The 19584-nt window shown below is 41.9% G+C and overlaps 1 protein-coding gene across 3 annotated transcripts in view; it reads right to left on the bottom strand.

Annotated features, from left to right (window-relative positions):
* The window catches only part of CASS4 (Cas scaffold protein family member 4), a 225523-nt gene that overhangs the window by 11924 nt on the left and 194015 nt on the right, over nt 1–19584 (bottom strand). For all 3 annotated transcript variants that reach the window (XM_085619270.1, XM_085619269.1, XM_085619271.1), the window contains 2 exons: nt 4736–4852; nt 866–1000 (listed from right to left, as the gene is read on the bottom strand). In XM_085619270.1, the coding sequence (XP_085475396.1) occupies nt 866–1000; nt 4736–4852 (252 nt within the window). The remainder of the gene's footprint in view (nt 1–865; nt 1001–4735; nt 4853–19584) is intronic.

Below are 19584 nucleotides of genomic sequence, written 5' to 3'. Positions count from 1 at the left end.
TCTCGCTGCCTCTGTGAGTGTGTGTGTGCGCGTGTGTGTGTGTATGTGTCGTCACCAGAAGTCCTCATACGCCCTCCAGCCATCAAGCCAGTGGTGCGCACCGAGTGTGAGCACCCATTAATCACCAAACCACCCTTACCAGTTCGAAAGAGATGGTGGACATTTCACAGAATCAATGCAGTAGTATTTCTTACTTTGTAACAATTGTAAATGGCATTGGCTGCACCCAGTGTGCACAAATTCCGTGAAGTGCGCACCTTCTTTTTGAATTGTCAAGAGCGGTTTGGTGATATATATTGATATATATATATATATATCCTCCACTGAACAGCTTAATTTCACTGTTTTTTCCCGCGCAGGTTGCACTCACAGAAGTTTTTCAAATTTTCTCTTTATTCCTCAATACATCAATACATCTGACCGAAAGCTTTACCGATGCGTTTCGGTCTCACCCGAGACCTTGTTCATGATAAACCAGTGATGTATCTTTACCCAATTATATTCATCGTTGTTCAAGTGCATATGCAATTAGCACTTCCTGTTCTTACAACACTAAGTATTCTGGGAGATGTAGTTTTCCTTTGTGTAGTATCACTTAATTCTAGTCACCAGTGACCAATTGGAACATATGTGAAAATCTAAATGCAACAATCAGATAGGATAACATTTGCATCAAGTAATTTCCCGTATTTTGTTGAAACATTCATTATTATAACAATCTCATATATATAAAGAGAGAGAGAGACACTCAAAACTATGACTTGAGCGATGCACAGTGAACCCTTCGCTGTCTTTTTTTAGACACTTTGCTTTCTACTGTAACAGTACTATGTTTGTGAGGACACTGCATGAGACTCACGGTTACCTCTTTTGTGTCTTGTTGATGGTGCAGTCCTGCTTTGTCAGAAGTCGGGGGTACATCATATAGTACCTGCTGAAAATATTCAGTCTGCGTAATGGGCAATGACGCTTTTCTTGCTGTTGGCGGGGTGGCACACGTCTGGTGAGACAAACAAAAGCCACTGCTCAGGCATAATCCACTAACTATTTAATATATGAGGCTTGTGTTTTTTGGTAAGAGTCATTCAGACTGAGATGGTGACTTGTTATATAATACCACGTGGCAGTTTGACATACACACAACTTAGCTGTGAAACTTTGTGCACATTAATGCATTGTGGGTAAAAACGAGAAAGAAAACGAGGCATTGGGAGAGGGAGACACGGGGTGGAGAAGAACACAAAGTAAGTGGAACAACACAAAGCAAAATGGAAGGCAGAAGAGGAAGAATGATAAATGGATTTGGAGATGTGGGAACATAATGTCACACCATACATGTATTAACAAACACATTGCCCATTATAACCACACTTGGAAGGACTTTGGTGGGGTCATATCATGATCACTGCTTTTCTGACGCCATTTTGGAATCGCTACATACCTGGCGAGAAGCACAACTTAACACCCAAATCCTTGAGGATGATTGGGAAACACTATTGGCAGATTATATTCAAGGATAATGAAAGGCACAGCTTAAAAATAGCTATTTCAAGGCCCTTCATCGCTGGCATTGGTATCCAGCGAATTATGCACAGCTCATCTCAGTGTTGACTCTCGTTGCTGGAGATGCGGGGATCGAGACAGTGACATAGTTCATGTGATATGGGGATGCATCAAGATCCAAGGTTTGTGGATATAGATTTAGAATCTCCAGAAAGAGGAGCTACAGGTGTCTAGCCTGGCTCTGTTACATGATACCTCAGGCATTCCCCCTTTAAGGCAGCATATTAACAGGAGGCTCTCCCCAGCCTCAGGTGTGGCCAAAATGACAATTCTTCATCTCTAGAGGTCACCTACTGTCCCCTCCTTTCGGACTTGGCTGAAGAGTATCTACAAAGTGGCACTTTTTTGAGAGACTAATTTATAAGCTAAATGAAACGTTGCTGGGTTTTTAACCCCTTCCCTGCGGGGGTAATTCCCCCACGGTGCGGGGGGGGGGGGTGTGTCCACGGCGACGCTGTGCTCGTAACGAGCTCAGCTCGTCATGACTCACAGTGGAGCTCTGCTCATTACGAGCTGAGCTCGTCACAACCCCGCCCACTGATTAATTCTCCCGCACAGGCGAGAATTTATCGCGTGTGGGCGGGCCGCGGCCGTTATGACGAGCTCAGCTCGTCATGAGCACAGCTCCGCTGTGACTCATGACGAGCTGAGCTCGTCATGAGCATGGAAAGGGTTCAAAGATCTGGGCCTCCTTTCTCCAACATTGAGAATATTACTTATGGTATACCTAGCATATTAATTGTAAATTAATAAAGATATGCAACACAAAAGAGGATATCACTTCCCCCAACCTCTAAAAGGAGCTTTTTTGGCACTTTCTTTCACCATTGATGCTTCTGGAGTCTAGAGTCAGTCTTGTGAAACTTATCTGAGCATATTTATCTTGGCATAATACACTGACTCCGCTTTCATGCCTTGTTCTCTGATGACTGGCTTATGGGGTGCATGGGCTTGATGAAGCCCCCAGTAACTAGAGTGCCAGGACTGCTGGGATGAGCAGGATTGGAGATCGGTTTTATATGATCCTTAGAAGTGAAGTGTTCTTTTTTTTTTTCTTTCTTGCTCTTATCCTTTCTTTTTCTTTTTACAGTGATATCTCAGGAATTTCTCAAGACTCTAGAATTAGTCTACATTTCTCAGTTTTAGTGTTATTGTCACTGGTTACACCCTTGGGGCATCATAGTCAGGGGCGGCTCCTCCACGTGGGTGGAGGAGCGTCACCCCGCTGCTTTATTGCTGTACAAGAAGCAGAAACATAAAATGGTATTTTTAATACCATTTTATGTTTCTGCTTCTCCCACTGCGAGAAAGCTGAAGGGTATGCCTGGTTGGGGGTGGGCGGGTAGGTGGTCCTGCAGGAGTCCAGGGGAGGAGTGGCTTGCCCACTCTGAGTGCGCTGACTGTTTGGTCGGCCCCATGGCCGACCAAACCAGTCATACGCACTCTGCATTTTCTCTTATGTAGGTTGCATGCAGCCTACAAAGAGAAAATGCCCCCCCCCCATAGACGCCTGTGGGGTCGGCGTCCTAGCCAAACACAACACTGTCATTGCAGCATTATGATTGGCTTAGGGGAGGAGAGGGAGGCTGCCTGCTTCCTATAAGGCGGCAGCACAGAGAGAGGAGACGCGGTACCAGAGGTGAAAGTAAGTTAATTTTTTTTTAAATTACCCCCCTCCCCACTTGTACACCCCTCCCCACCCCCACACCCGCCCACGAGTCATGCCGGCCGTGACTGAACACTGAACATAGTATGAATACTGTACGGGTTTTGGAATAATAGCTGTTGTGATGCTCTAGATTTCATATTGAGACTATTTTCAGCGACTTTGTTCTATACCTGGATTACAAGTTGTAAAACGAATAAAAAACTGTTACATTAGCAAACCACAATTGTTGTTTTGCACTCCGCAGAGTGTAGAGGACACAGGCTCTCGGCACCTGACAAGTGCAATGGACTTGTGATTTTAATCCTACTCCATTAAGCCTGCTTAATGGAGGTTTTTAAGTAGCTTCAGCTTGAATCCTCACCCCACTCATTTGGCCAGCTACACAGTTACAAGTAGAAGCATGGAGATGTGCTACTCCCTGTACCATGGATAACACTGGGGGTGGGTGGGTGTGTGCGTGCGGCTGTACCATCTTAACGCAGGTTTTTATGTCGATTCAACTTGAATCATCCACCTGATGAATTCTAATCTACACCCTACACACATACAAGAAGCATGGAGATGTGCTATTCTCTATACCATGGGTAACACTGATATGTGTGTTTGGCTGTACCTCCTTAATACAGGTTTTTTGTTCTGTAGATTCAACTTGAATCCTCAGCACCATTTATTCTATCTGAGGTTACAAGTAGAAGCATGGAGATGTGTTACTCTGTATTCCATGAATAACACTGATGTGAGTGTGTGTTGGTATGGCTGTACCAGCTAAAGGCAGGTGTGTATATAGATTCAACTTCAATTTTCAGACCCATTAATTCTACACCTTACACAGTAGAAGCATGGACAGGTGCTAACGTCTACTTCATTGATAACACTGAGGTGAATGCGTGAGTGGAGGTGGGAGAGTGCATGCACACATTATTTACAACAGTGCAAAGGTCAATTTATATATATATGTATATATTCAACTTGGATTGTTTATATATGTAGCAAACTATTTCAATTAGACTTCGGATTGGTTTCGTGGTAGTTTTGTTTTATACACTCCCAAAGTTGTAACTTTTAGATTTCCATTTTAACTTAAAGGATGAATGTTCACTTGCCTTGCTTGATCCCTGTAGGAATTTAGCGCACAAGCATTCATGAGTAAATGCATCAAAACACTCAGGTGAAAACACCATTATGTTATCACAAACGCATATGCACAGCTGCCGTTTTTATCTTCATAAGGAAATCAGTCTTTGTTTAGAAACCCTTCTTATGCAGTACAGCTAGTTGGAACAGCACTCATGGCCCACATTCCATTTTTTTCCGTTCTTAAAAATAAAAACAGGCAGGGAAGCTTTTCTAAATGCATTTATGAATAAAGCTCAACTAAAATGGAAGACTGGGAGCTGTATTTATGATACAGCATGAAATGAAATAGCATCCCTTGACTGAGTTGATAAACATCTTAGAGCACAAACATGAGATGTAAAACACCACACATTAATCCTGGCTTACCGCAGGCAGCAAGGACCCACGGCGTCGCGGTGAAGGGACATCATACAGCTCGCTCTGTCGTCCTGTCCCTGGACTTGGGTTGGAGGCCCGAGATGCTCTGGGAAGTGTATAAAGTCGCTTGAAAATGGACGAAAATACAAAATTAGATGCCTGAATCAAATAAGGGCCACATCTGCAGGAATTACAGTTTTTGGTAAAAAATCTAGCATTGTATGAGTTTGTTTGACCAGAAAAGCTTACGTTGTACAAGCACAATTGTCTTCTGTGATGGTCTACGACAGGAACATACCAAAATGTCACCTACATTTATTGTGTAGTTGTAGACGGTTATGAAGGAAGAAGACCAGTTAACAGTCGTTGGTATAATGACGATCATTGCAAGAGCCCAATCATTCAAGTTAAGATAGTTTGCTACTAATGTAGAAGGGCCCAGGGTCGGGCTGGCTTATGGTGCAATCTGGCGATACCAGAAGGCTGGTCTGACAGGTCAGTATGTGGGTCTTTTTTTTGGCTGTTTGCAGGCCTGTTTTATGGTCTGTGGGTCGTTTTTTTACTATTGATTTCCCTGATATTCCTACAAAAATTCCTACAAACATTGCCTACACCAAGCACAAATGCATGCAGTCTCCCATATCTTGCAACAAAAAAAGACCTATACAGATGTCATTAAAAGTTCCAAACTGTCTTGGTTTGCAAAAGTGGGCCTCATTTTAGGCCGAGCCTGGGCAGCAAATGCTCTTCTCTGCGAGGCATGCTGTATTCAAGTATGGACTTGAAGCCCCGCCACCTCTCCACCCATATTTGCCATTGGCTTGTGTCAATGTCCTTCATAAATGCTGGTTTCTGATTCGTTAATAGGCCTGTTCGTCCCTCCTTAGTACCGCCCTTGTATTCATTTGTAACCTCCCATGAGGACTAGCCCTTTTACTTCTGTTGTTACACGATATGTCTTATTTAGTTTGTAGGCACTATTTTCTTAAATGAGTTTCTCCTATTGCAGGCACGACATGCTTTCCTGCATCATTCAGCGAGCCATGCACACTTTCACATTCCTAGCAGCCCGGGACATGAAACGAAATAGGTCTCACGTTTCCAGAGCTATTGGCTTTGTAAATGACAATACCTTTTATTTATGTGTTAATAATCAAAACACATAAATAAAAGGCATTGTCATTTACAGTGCCAATAGCATAAACTCTCGCAAATGCGACCCCTACTGCATTGCAAATGCTTGTTCATCTACCTGATTCGCTAGTGGCGATCACTTTGAGTGTTGTGGCCGGCCCTATTTTCTACCCTAGTCCAACAATGGAGGTGCCTCTTGCCCTGCCATTGAACAACAACAGTTACATTAATTTGTTGTGATGCTCAGATATATTGAAACCACAAAAAATGAATCTACCCTTCATCAGGGTGAGGAAGTATTAGTTTCAAACCTACATGGAGTCGTGAAGCACCTGGGACGTGCTGCTGCTGTCACCCTGGGTCTCGAATAAGCAAGTGATCCCTGTTCCAGCATGGGTGGCATGCAGCGGCATAAACTAGCAAGCTCCAACCTGCTATGCCTACGTTGTTCTGGTCAGAGCACCACTTTGGGTAGCCAAATTCCTTGAAACAGAGAGATCATGGTAGGAAAATGTTTCATCTCCAAAGTTAGAGAGTGCAGTGGCTTACACTCAAACACAGTGAACCGTGTATTCGAATAAATTAAACCAGAGCTCCTCCCTTACATCTGATGGACACTTGACCCTGCATGCAAGCAACAGAAACACTCCTTCGACAAAACAAGGATAGCTCGTGCATCCAGTTGTTTTTGGTTCAAACACTCTCACTCCATCCATACCTGGATGTTCAGCACCGACTAAACGCTGAACATCAGCCTCAAATCCAAAATGGCCAAACAAGTGAGAAGTGAAAATGATTTCTGATATGGATCTAGATAGATTCACACAATGTCTCATTGGAAATGCAAAATTATCTGGAAATACTAAACCTAATTTCAGAACCCATGTGATCAAGAAATCGTAGAAAGGCTGTGCTAGTTATGTCTTATACACAGACGAAAACTGTGCCTTTCCGAAATCGATTTCAGAAGCATGATACAAGCCTCAGTGACAAGATTTTACCCAGGCTCTGGACTCGCACCACACCCAAAAAAAATCCTCACTACTTCTCCCCGGCCCTCGGAAAGGAGCGCAAACATAAATGTTCAAATGCATCCACCGATAGTTTAAGAGGCCATAAGGATGGCAGACTGTGTGCATTATAGAAGCTAATAATGTAAAGCGACATGAGATCGAAGCCACTCAATAATTCTTAGGCTCAGAAAGAAGGAATATCCATTTGACAGCGCGCAGAAAGAGTGAAGCCAAAGGTGGCTGACTGAGCACTACAATTGTCTAGAGGTGAGTTTGGGACTGGCTCAGAAAAAATGGATTGCAGCCGAACTCAGTGCCTAATTTATTTGCCAGGGCTCTTGTCAAGAGGCCACTGCAGCCTCCACCACACCATTTTCCCTGCCGGTGCTGTCAATAACCGCACCACCACAGCTACTAACCATCACACTCCTGCAAGTCTGACAATTCAGACTATTCCACACCCCTAAAGCTATAAGAATGACTTGAGTGGCACGCATTTGTCATTTTCTTTAATGTTTACTAAATTAATAAATAACTTGTTGTGCTCATCTCTAAATTAGCAGACAGTGCCATCATGTGGCAGATGGTCATAAGTTCTGGTGTTGACAATTAAGTGCCGGTGCCAAGCACCGAAAACAACTGGCTCAAATTAAGCACTGGCTGGACTTGTCTGTGAAGAAATACTGCTCAAAAGGAAACATCTGAAGCGAACATGCTTTGATGCAAATTGCCTCTAGGCACCCACCTTATCCCACTCCAAACTAATTACAAAGTAACCTTTGCAGGTAGTTACAAGGAAACAATCAATCTGAAAACCTTTCAGCCAATAGAAAACTGCCCTGGGCTAAAATGGGTTAAGAATAAAAGCGAGTTATGAACTGTAAGTTGTTTTAAAAAATGTTTAGTTATTGATTTTCAACTAGGAGTACAACTACATAAACAGGTAAATTGCAGACACTAGGCCAGCGTAGTGTAGGGTTATGTGTACCCCATGGGGTAAACTGCATCATTTCGTACCTCCTCGTTCAGTTCCCCCCATTCCTCGCCCTCATGTTTTCGTAAACAGTGATCCAGAGTCCAAGAGTTTTCTACCTTCTCCGCTAGGAGACCGAATTATCAGCTGTAAGCTGACTGTTTACAGAAACACAACTTTAGGGAATGGTAGGCGAATGTTAAATTATATATAAGTAGGCTAGAGTCTTGAATGTATGCGTCTTGGTGTTTCTCATCCAGAGCTCAAATTGGCTTTCCACCTGTTTATAATCACTCCCAATGTAGTCAGACAGGGGAACTGACCATACACGTCAGTGTGATTTGGCCAGGACCACACAGTTTGGTCAAATGTCTTAGAACCACGGTCACAAGGTTCCATAGATGGCAAATAAACCACTAGCCCTCCTTTCCCTTGTCAACTTGGAGGGAAGTACCAGTAGCTTTACAGTGACTATCATCTAAGGGATCCAGAGGTTAGACTTTTTCTAAACCCAATTTGGTCAAATAGGACAAACCCAGATTAACCTGTTTTAAAAATATAACACTAGCTGATGGTTTTATTATTTTCACCATCCACCTGACGATTAGTGTTCTGTATGGTGGAATAAACTTTACTGAAAAAGTCTCAAAAATAGACCAATTTAAAAAAGTCTGAAACTCAAAGTTCATACTCAAGAACTACGAATGGTAATTTCAAGTTTATTTGTAAAGTGTTTAGTTCATTAAAACCATTCCACTACTAATAAAATCACATGATTAATTATCAATAAATACAACATTTAAAAAAAATCTTATCATTTGCTTACCGATTTCACATTTGTTATCACTGAAGACGCAAGTCCAATCGGTCACTGGTATTTGTTTCGGGATTTTGAAAATGTTGAAAAACTTTCTTCCACTTCTTCCTGTATCACATCGAAAAACTGTGGTACAGGCTTTGGTGTTGTCAAGACTCGACTACGTGAACTCTCTATACTTGGGTCTACCCGAGTATTTATTAACTCGGCTACAAATTATCCAAAATGTGGCAGCCAGGGCTATCTTTCTTATCAAGCCTAGAACTTATACCTCGCATCTGCTTTCTTCACTCCATTGGCTTCCAGTGAAAAAAAGAATTCACTTTAAGGCTATGGTTTTGTTTTTTAAATCCCTCCACGGGATTGGGGCCCCGTACCTATGAGAAAGACTTCAGCCTTATACTCCTCAACGTTCTTTAAGATCCTCCTCTCAGTCCCTAGCCCTAATTCCTACATCTAGGCTCTCACGGGTTGGAGGAAGATCTTTTCAGGTCACGGCCTCTCGCCTTTGGAATAGTCTCCCCATCTCACTTCGTCAGAAACCCTGATCTTTTGTCTTTCAGACGAAATCTGAAGACGTGGCTCTTTCAGCTCTAGCTTTCCCCTCTTTATTTTTTAGGATGACATCTATGGGCGTCTATTTCTGCGTTTGTTGGTTGTCTGTGGTCATCTGTAGCGCCGGGACACTCTTTGGACTAGCCGTGCGCTGTACAAAGCACGAATAACATAACATAACATAACTGAAGAAGCCTGAAGGTAGGAATAAAATGCTAAAGTGCTCATAAAGGGGAACATGTCATTTGATGAAACTTCCCCTTTCACTGCCTTTGCAGCTTACATAATATGTTGCACTCAAATTACAAAACACTTTGAGCAATTCTTGTCCTACTTGGCGTTACAAGATTCAAATTTTTGGAGTGTGCCCCTGTGCACTGCTGGCAGGTTTAAAGTGCTTTGTTAGACATTTGGTTTGATTGCATTAAGCGTATTTGAATTATTACTGCATTGAAGATTTCATGGGGAAACTTGTCTGTTAATTCATTGTGTCCTTTGTGCCATATTTCACCTGAAACCACTTAGCACTTTTTCTTCTGCTGTTCCTTTTACGCTGAACTTAGGAAAACTTGGCTGGCCCCTGTATGTCGCATTTTATCTTTTAATTGTCCTTTGGAAGCCATGCGTATATTCAAATCAGATACCACAAGCTGGTTGGTATTTGCTGTTTCGAGGTTTTTAATGTTTGCATGATGGAAAAGGTCAAAAATGGGCAAACTTGTTCCTGTGTTGTAGCACTGTTAATATAATTCCAACCAGATTCAGTGGTATTCTGTTCAGACGCAGGCTAATTTTTTATGGAAAATGCAGAAGATTGTTTTATGTATTATTTAAATCACTTTTAATGGTTTTTATACTGCCGCATTTTTTTATGGTATATTGATTTTGTACTGTATTTTAAGCTGTGAATGATCATATTTTTGATCGATTGAATAAAATAAAAAAATGACTGCCGATGTATTTCTAATGTAGACTTCTTGGTTCTCTTTCTATTTATGAAACCAAACGATAAAAAGTATTTTTTTAAACAAAGTATTGTCACGCATTCCACTGAAGATTAGTGGTTTGCATGTACTTTGTAGCAGTATGATTCACTCCCACCACCAACCCCCCACACCGGGCACTATGTGGTAGTTACAACTCACACCGAAGAAACTGTTTTAATTTATAATAGGAATACAGGTTGCCTTGTTTTTCAATAACTTATTTCCTTACTTGCTTTTAGAGCGGCTGTTCACTAGATGGCGCTGAAAGCCAGCTTTCACCCATAAACAATTTCTTGAATCAAAGTTCATTTTAGGTAAACTACACTAGTTTCCCCCGTGAGTCTAAACTCCTGTGTGAGGTTTCACCTGGCTTGTCAAGCGCATCCGTGTCATCAGGACTACATTGTTCTGCTCCTCACTAGTGGGCATTTTATCCCTTTCCATTGTAAGAGGCCCCAGCTCCCTGGAGGGCCCCGTCTCCGTGACAGAGAGCGCTCGGAGCCTGCAGCTTCAGCTAAAGAAAGGCTGGTGCATTCACACCAGGGCCGGCTTTAGGATCGGTGGCGCCTGGTGCGTGAAAAGGGGAGAGCACAACAGCACCGTACCTACCAATATATGATGCTTTTTCTGGCATATCTTAGGCTGCCTTGCACCAGTGCACACATCCATGAAAAACACAGTGCAAGGGGGTGTGTGTGAAGTAAAGCATAGGTTCAATATAGAAAGGGTACCCTCCTGGCACACGATTCTATGCTTTGACAAATGTTAACACTTTAACACTTTGTGTGTGTGTACAGCACACATGCACAGTTGAAAGGTTTAGAAAAAATACATCTTTTCTTTAACTTTATGCCTGGCTCATTTATGCAAATCCCTCACTGCCAAAGTTAGTAGATAGGGATTAGTGTCGAATCCTGGGTGGGTGCTTGGGGATGTCTAGGTACCACCCATAGGACGCCTCCTTGACACACGATAGCACACAGTGCTCCTTTCTGTTACTTAAGGGCTACTTTCCAATGCACTTCAGGGTTTCTGCTGTAAAGTATACCCCAAAGCAACACTTCTCATCAGGTTTGCATCGCTACTGTGATGCAAACCAGGCATGAAGTGTTGTTAAATCTGCCCCATTAACTCCGGATTTCAAACGTAACATGATAGGGGTGTAATAATAAAGAGATTGCATTACTACCTATAGGAACCCTTTTAAAAAATAAAAAAAAAAAAGATTAAGGGAAAAACATGCAGTGCTTTGATGCCACTTCATTACTAAAAAGGTAGCATTTTAGAAGAATTTTAACTTATGAACTCAAAGTAACAAAATGATCTCTGTGAGTAACCCACTGAGCTATCTACATAAAATATCATCTGTGATCTGTATGTTATAGGTTGTGCTTTGTAGAGGCAACATTAACCCTCTAAGCTAATTTATCATGAGACAAAAAGTTGACTAGACAAATCACTCCTCTCTCCATCAAGAGCATTATACTTTGTCCCCCACCTGAGGTGCTCACACTGGGCTAGTGATAATTCATCCTGTCTTTTGCAGCATTTGTTTATTTTGATGTTGCTATATCTTTTTATTTGTATTTGCTTGACGCATGTCTGGCACTAGAATGTGGCCTAGATAGATTTAGGTAGCTCCATGTATTGACTGAAATGGCTCCTCTTTCCTATCAACCACCACTACCTGTGATAGGCTTTGGCTCACAAACCCTTGTGATCCAGTGTATTACACCACTTAGATTAAATTAATCAAGGCTATATATTCCCAGAAAGCATTGATCAAGGTAGAAGAAAGGCAGAACTGCAATCTTACAGTCACGTGCTAGCCCGATTTACATTTGTGACGTGTAGAATGATTAAAAAACTCCAACCTGTGGATTGTCACCTTGGTAAACTTTACTATCTGAGGGCTTGCAAACCTGATATTAGATTTGATGGACGGGTGGTCTGACCTCTTTCTCCCTCCCCTTTCACCCACTGATCATTTGAGCTTACATATATCTGCACCTTGAGATGTTGACTTATAGGGATTTCTTTGGCAGGTGAATGCTCCAAGAATAGCACTGGAAATGTTGGCCTCCAACTAAATTAGGGGACATTTTTCCACAGTTCAATAGCTATACTTAATGGCGTTAATAAATTATTCAAGTTCACAAGGAAGACTGGTTGAACTGGTCCAGGACTGCAACTCCCACAAAACATTGAGTAATTAAATGGAAGCCCAGCCATGTTCCTTGGTGTTCCTGGTGACATGGAGTCATCTGGTACCCTTAATCAGGTGCGATTGTTGGTGAAATAGAACTTCAAAAGGCTATTTTGTAAAGATGGTAACTTCCAGCATGGAAAGAACAAAGATTCTAGTTTGGGCGAAGCCGAGTAACTTACTCTTGGCATCTGGGTGATGCTCTACTGCAAAGTGTCCATATTTGGCATTATTTTTGACGGCGTACTCATGTGACTGCCCCACTGGGATATGCCTGCTGATGTGTCCTGTTTAAAAAACTTAAGGTGGCTTCTAGAGTTCTACTATAGTATGTATGGTTAGTAGTTAGTAGTGGTTAGTAGGTAAGTGAGTGTGCCCTGTGCTTCAGCACTTCACCACTGCGCACGAGTGAGACATAAATGAGTACAAAGAGGATGGTAACAAAAAGACACAACGCCGCATGAACCATTCAAGGAACACTTCACAGTTTCATTCACAAAAAAAGTTTGTCTACGAACCCTTGTACCGAACAGACCTTTGCACCCGCTTTTCAATCGTAATTTAAGAGGATCTTGGGCTTGATCCACGGGTAGGCCAGGAAAGAGCTGAATGAGCCAATCAAGAACCAGCATTCATCAAGCTGATCTGGGATTCAGATTCTCAGGAAAATTGGCCAACACATTAGTTATCAATACTGAGTATTTCATGACGCCGAAGGTGGGGAAGGGAAGGAGCAATTAGGAGTTTTTCTATCTACAACAATAGAAAAAACCCCGGCATCTTTATGTCACTCCTACTGATATCATGCCGTGGCCCACAGAATGAAAGGAAGCTTGCTAAGTTCAAAATATGTGCATTTTCAGTAGCCCAATAGGGCTCAATCAGTCCTTTCTTCAGCATCATAAAAGAACCCCAGGCGGAATGAGGAAATGCTGTTATGGCACCTAGGTACTTTGTTCTTTATGTTTGATGCGGCTCTAAGGCGTAGTGGGTATCGGAGCTCTGGTGCTGAAATATTTGTTGGGTCAGTTGAACAATTAATGTAATAAAATTATGTTGATTTCAAAAGTTATGGATTTTAGTATTCTGATGAGGGCAGTTAATGAGCTATATGGACATGAAAATAACTTGAGGGCCAGTGCTTTGTTGGTAAAAAAACAGGAGCCAGGGCCCTCGTCAGGAGGCCAAGCAGTTTGCACCAGACATTGCCACTGTACTCACACAACTACTAACCATCACACTGCTACAAGTGTGACAATTCAGAATGTTCCGAGGCCGCCAAAGCTTTAAGAATGGCTTCGGTGGCAGGTATAATTTGTTTTAAATGTATATTGAATTACAAAAACAAGTTTTCCTGCTCATCTTCAAATTTTTCAAACAGTGCCACCATGTGGCAGCTGTCATAAGTGTAGGTTTCGGAAAATGAGTGCCAGTGCCGGCAAATAAGTACCGGTGCCAAGCACTGGAAATCACTGGCTCAAATTAGGCACTGTTGAGGGCTTGGTTCTGCCATTTCATAATGCCGCTTGTGCTCAAGAGTGTTCAGAGATCACTTTTAAAATGTTAGTGAAACATAATTTTCCAGTCATTGTAAATATTGGTCAAAGGAATGAGACTATAAGCATAGTATTGTATTGTAATTGCATTCATGTAGCGCTTACTACCCTTGACGAGGCGTCAGTGAGCTTTTTCAGCGGTAGCACGCTACTCAGGAACTCATATAGGATTAGTGGTGAAATAGTATAGTGAAATATGAAAGTAATTTAAGTGGTGGATATGATGAATGCGTTTTATTGTTCAGTTAATTAAAACCACAACAATTTATACATAACAACATTAAAACAAATATCTATAAAAAACTGTTTCATTTTTTTTGTTCTCTAAAAGGGAAAACTATTACTTATCATAAAAGTTGCACTTCTTCCTGTGTAATTTAAACAAAGCATTTGATAAAATTGCCTAATTTTTAAATCATAGTCTCAAGTGTTACTTCATACAACCCAGGGCAGGGCATTTTGATATAACAGTTCCGCAAGAGTAGATACCTCTGGCGTTGAGTGGTCTCCTTAGCATGGTCTCTAATGGTACATCATACAACCATTTTTCCTGTGCACTAGTCTTAATTTGATCTTTCCTTGAGCTTAATTAGGAGTTTGATCAAGCAACAGTTGAGCTGTGGATCTTCTGGGTCAAGGCATTTTAATATTACAGTTCTGCAGGAGCGGACACCTCTTGTATTGAATGACCCCCTCAACAATTTCCGAGGATCCTCGCCTAACGCTGGGCAGATACAGACTAGGTGAATAAAATCCTGTGTTGGAGCTCTACAGAGACAACATGATTTTGGGCCTTGATATTTCCAACTAGGCTGGTCTGCATTTGATGACAATTTACCAAAATGTATTGCTATAAATTTAGACTTTAGATAGTAAGAAAACGGCTGATCCAAATATGCCGCCAGTTGCAGTTTTACATAGGATTGCAGGACCATCCATGCGTGTGTCCACCTGCTCAAGGTGGCCTTGTTCTCAAGTAATGAATGTTGCTTTGCTCCCTCCTTCAATATTTGCTGGAAAGTGGAGTAAGGAAGGTTCTTCTGCCAAAGATCTACCATGCTAGTGAGTTGTAGTGAGGATTGAAGATATACAGAGTAGGCGGACTGCGGATCACCGTGTAACGCGTTCCAAAGTGCATCATTGATTTTATTTTCTCGGTATCGCCAAATTTTATACCAGGCTCTTGTTGTGCCATATCTTCTATGAAGCTGTTGCTGTTGTACTCCGAATTCTAATCGTACCTGTGCCGGCGAAGGCATTATGCGGAAGTGAAAAAACTTTTTTGTATACTCGGGTTTGGAGCCTATCCAAAACCCCAGAGCGTTGGATAAGTTAGTCAGTTATTTGAATTGAGAAGGATAGTGGAGGAATAGAAGAGAGAAAAGGTTTGTATTTATATAGCGCTTGCTACCACTGATGAGGTGTTGAAGTGCTTTTTCAGTGAGTAGCATGCTACTCTGGAACCACTATGAACATTGCCCACTAGATTCAGCTCTTCAGGAAACATAAGGATTAATTTGTTCTTTCGATGATTCGAGCTACCTGGAAATCTGAAGTTTTTCACTGTATGAGACTGAAGACAAACAAGGTCTCCTGCAATACCTATATAGTCGGTAACAAGAATTCCCGACGGAATCAGGATTACAAGATCCACTGTAACTCAATGTATCTGTGGTGGAGACTGGACCTGCTGGCATTCAGATGAACATGAGGAATCACCGGGGCATTTGTGACCAGAATTAACTGTCCCACAATATTTCCTCATTTCAAAGGCTACCCTTAGGGTCCCACTCCAGTGGCCAAATAACAGGAGGAGATATAGAGGCCTCATAATAAGGCCCAAGGATTTTAGGGTTGCACTGGTAAGCAGTTTGAAACAGTAAGTACAGTAAGCCCTTTTAAGGCAGATTGGTATGACCAGTGCTGTCTAGGATCATGGAGTTGTGAGTGTATTGGCTTAGGCTGTCCAAGAGTTTAGGACTTGACCATCAAACGTGTGGTTTCGTTCATGCTACATTTCATGCCTATCTCCAACAAGGAATTTACACGTTAGCTTTATGGTGGACACCGGTGTTTCCATCTTGAGCAATTGGTGCAAAACTTTGCCCTGAAGTTCCACTTTATTGATATCGACAAGGTAGGTGCATGGGGTTTGTGATTTAAGACCCTACTAGAGGCACACCTCAGAGGATGTGTGAGTTGTGTCAAAATACACAAACTAAACTCTACTGAGATACAGCACATAAACTTTAGAAAGTATATCTTTCTGTTCACTAACGTGGCCCACTCAGCTCAGGGGCGCTTCATATCATTTCAGGGGGTTATCTCCTAGGGTTTGAGTGAGCGCTTGTGTGGCACTGTGGAGTTATGTGTCAGTGGACTTTCATAATCGTATGTAAATTAACGCAGTGCTTTGTGTTGCTTTGCACCTTGAGAGCGCCTGTGTAAAACCATATTAACCCAAGTTTCATGCAAGAACTGAATAGTGAGTCAGACAGTTTGACCATGTCACACTTCTAGAAAACGTACACATTTGCAACACAATTTTTAGTAAAAGTGACATAAGCGACAGATGCAGGAAGATGATGAGGGCGACGTTTTTCATCTGTGGTTTCCCTGTCACAGCTATCAAGGGTGGCAGAGCTGGCTTTCCGTCAAGCGCCATGAGATGCTATTAACTCGTCCTCCAGAAAATAATGCACTATGCTGCTGTGAGAGGCTGGCAGATCTGTACTCAGAGCTGTCTAAATTACCATGCTGAATACAGTCAGCAATTCCACACAGTAACAATGCCATTTAGTGGGGCAAAAAAAATCAAAAGGATGTTGGTCTCTTCTCCTGTATTTGTTTTTTTGAAATTATATTTTTATCATTGGGACTAATTCTACCCAATCCATGACCAAGTGGTAGAGAAAATTTTACTGTCATAAAAAATTATTCTTGTCCATCAAAAATCAAATCAACTTCAATGTAAAAATAACAGACCAGCTTTAGAATGAAGTATTTTAGTACATTATGAGTGTGCCTATAAATTCAGCAGGGGAGCACATGGGAAAAAAGGCAAGGTGGTGAAAAAGAGGGAGTGGTAGAGCCACCCTGAACAAATGAAACTGATGTGAGAATTCATGATTTCTAATAAAAAAAAGTCAGCATTTTGAGCTAGTAGCCATATCTCTGCAGGCCAGGATACAACAGACTCTTGGCCTGTCAGGTGAATTGTTAAGATCTACCAAATTATTGCCTTAAGTCGGACAAAAAGTATTGGTAACCTTTTGTGGACACAAAGTATGGCCATACTATTGGGGACACAAAGTATGGACAAACTATTGGGGACACAAAGTATGGACAAACTATTGGGGACACAAAGTATGGACAAACTATTGAGGAAATGATAAACTAACACTTCTGCACTGAGTCGGAAAAGCCACACATACCAAAATACTCAAGACAGTGAGTAAAACTCCAGTCATGACAACAAGTTGGCCTGTGATGGAAGAGCAAAGGCTGCAGTGTTATGGTTCTGCCCCAAAGAGTATAATGTGTGGCAAGAAGCTGCGAAACGGATTAAATGGCGTGGGAATGGCAAAACATCTTCTAGTCTCTACCAACCAGGTGTGTGGGAGATCTAAAAGTACCCAAATCCGCTTTTGGGTCTGATGAGATCACATATGATCATTCTGAATAAACAGCCGTAGAGATGGATGGGTCCAAGACACATTAGATCATAATGGAAGGCATTCTAACATGAACCATCATGTACGTTTGTCTAGATTATCAACAGACGTCATTGGCGGCACTGGTTGTACCTCTACCCTCTGTGCCACGCCTTTACAGCTTTCATTGTTTTTCACGTATCTTGCCATTTTATCATCTCAAAGTTTGTTATTCCTCCCCCGCCTTAGCAGATCAAGAATTCGAATTTTGCCCACTGGTGCTATATCCCCAGTATAATACTGAGGTGGAGTGCGTAAGTAATTTTGCGGCACATTAAAGTGGAAAACCAGCTCCAATGAATTAGCCTGCAGAGAGGGGTCTCAGCTTCACTGGTTTTTTACTTCACAGCCCTGCAGCAATGCCCCGATCTTCCCCCAAGAAAGGGATGTCCAGTACATTGATGTTGTCAAGCTATCATGTACAAAATAGTTAAATTAAGCACATCTGCATTTTTGTACCCCACCACAGCTGCAGTTGAATTAAATTTCGTGCTGAACAGCCCTGCCAAGATGACTTTTTTCCAACTAATGAGGAGCAGAGGACCAGCCTTGGATTAGGCTGGGTTCTGGACAAAAAACAATTTAAAATGTCTATATCTTACACTGCGTGATGCACAAACAGTGGAAATACTTACTCGATAAATATTTCTCTCTGTAAAATTCACACTAGAGTCAAGCAGTCTGGTAAGTCAAATAAAATGGCATCAAAATTTGCTGTTTTTGTTGTTACACGCTGTTTTAAACATTACATAAGATCAAACCACTGTTCCATAAACATCTTTTTGGGCTAGTTTCTGTCTCCGGTTTTGGCAAGCACTGAGAAGAGGTGACTGTAAACAGTATCATTATATATTTTATAAACTCATTATTTTGATTGCTTAGCCCAATAAACATTGTTGCAGCTCACAGAAGGCTCAAGAGAGAGCCCACAAGGGGCTACAAGTGAGGCAGGAGATCGAAAAATACATGGAGAGACGAGCTGTGTTTTACCATGAGAAAGTGGTGCCTCTTGAGTATTCATCGGGTACTAAAATGATCAGTAGCCCCTGAGCTTTAAAAAAACACGAAAGGGCCAAAAAACACAAAATCACAAATATTTGTTTTCCTGGTAACCCATCTACTAAATATGCTAAGGGGCTGATTTAGAGTTTGGCGAAGATGGCACTCCGTTGTAACTGCGACAGAGTACCATCCACGCCAAACTGAAGGTCCACCATACGGGTGAACCTTAAGGAAGTCACTGGCGGAGACTACTCTGTCTCGTTCACTGACATACTCCACCCATGGCCCGAGAGAGTAAAGGCTGCTTGAGGTTTGGTGATTTGACTGCCCACCTAATTTAGACTGGGCAGTCGAATGTCCAGCTTTCAATGCCTATTACTCCCAGATACAACCTGGAAGAAAGGGGCAAGGAAAACTGCACAATTACTTCTTCTTCATGCGAGACAACTCCCATGGTATGGGGGTCATTATTTTTTGTATTTTCAATAAGAAAATCCCACTTTGGGATTTTATTTTTGAAAATACAATAACATACAGGTTTAACAGACAGTATCGTCATTTTGATAGTACCATCTGTCAAACTTTGAATACACTGACAGGAACTGCCGTCGCAGTGTCATGACAATGTTAAGGGATGACTGCTGGGTTGGAGGACAACTCTTAATGTGGTGGGTGGACGTCCCTCGGTATGGCAGGTCTCTACCATACCGACGGATTTGCCAATTCTTAATCAAGCACCTAATGTAAATGAGATGTCTACTGGTCTGACAACTTCTACAAATGGAGCTATGTCGCAAGGGAAGTAGCACGTTAAAAAAATTGTCTCTATGGGATTTACTCCGAAAGAAGTTGGTCCAAACACTGATGCCCAATGTGGATACCAATGGATAGGCGGAGTCCAAC

This window comes from Triturus cristatus, chromosome 7 (assembly GCF_964204655.1).
Source record: "Triturus cristatus chromosome 7, aTriCri1.1, whole genome shotgun sequence".
NCBI lineage: Eukaryota > Metazoa > Chordata > Amphibia > Caudata > Salamandridae > Triturus > Triturus cristatus.
This window is presented reverse-complemented; position numbering and strand designations above follow the sequence as displayed.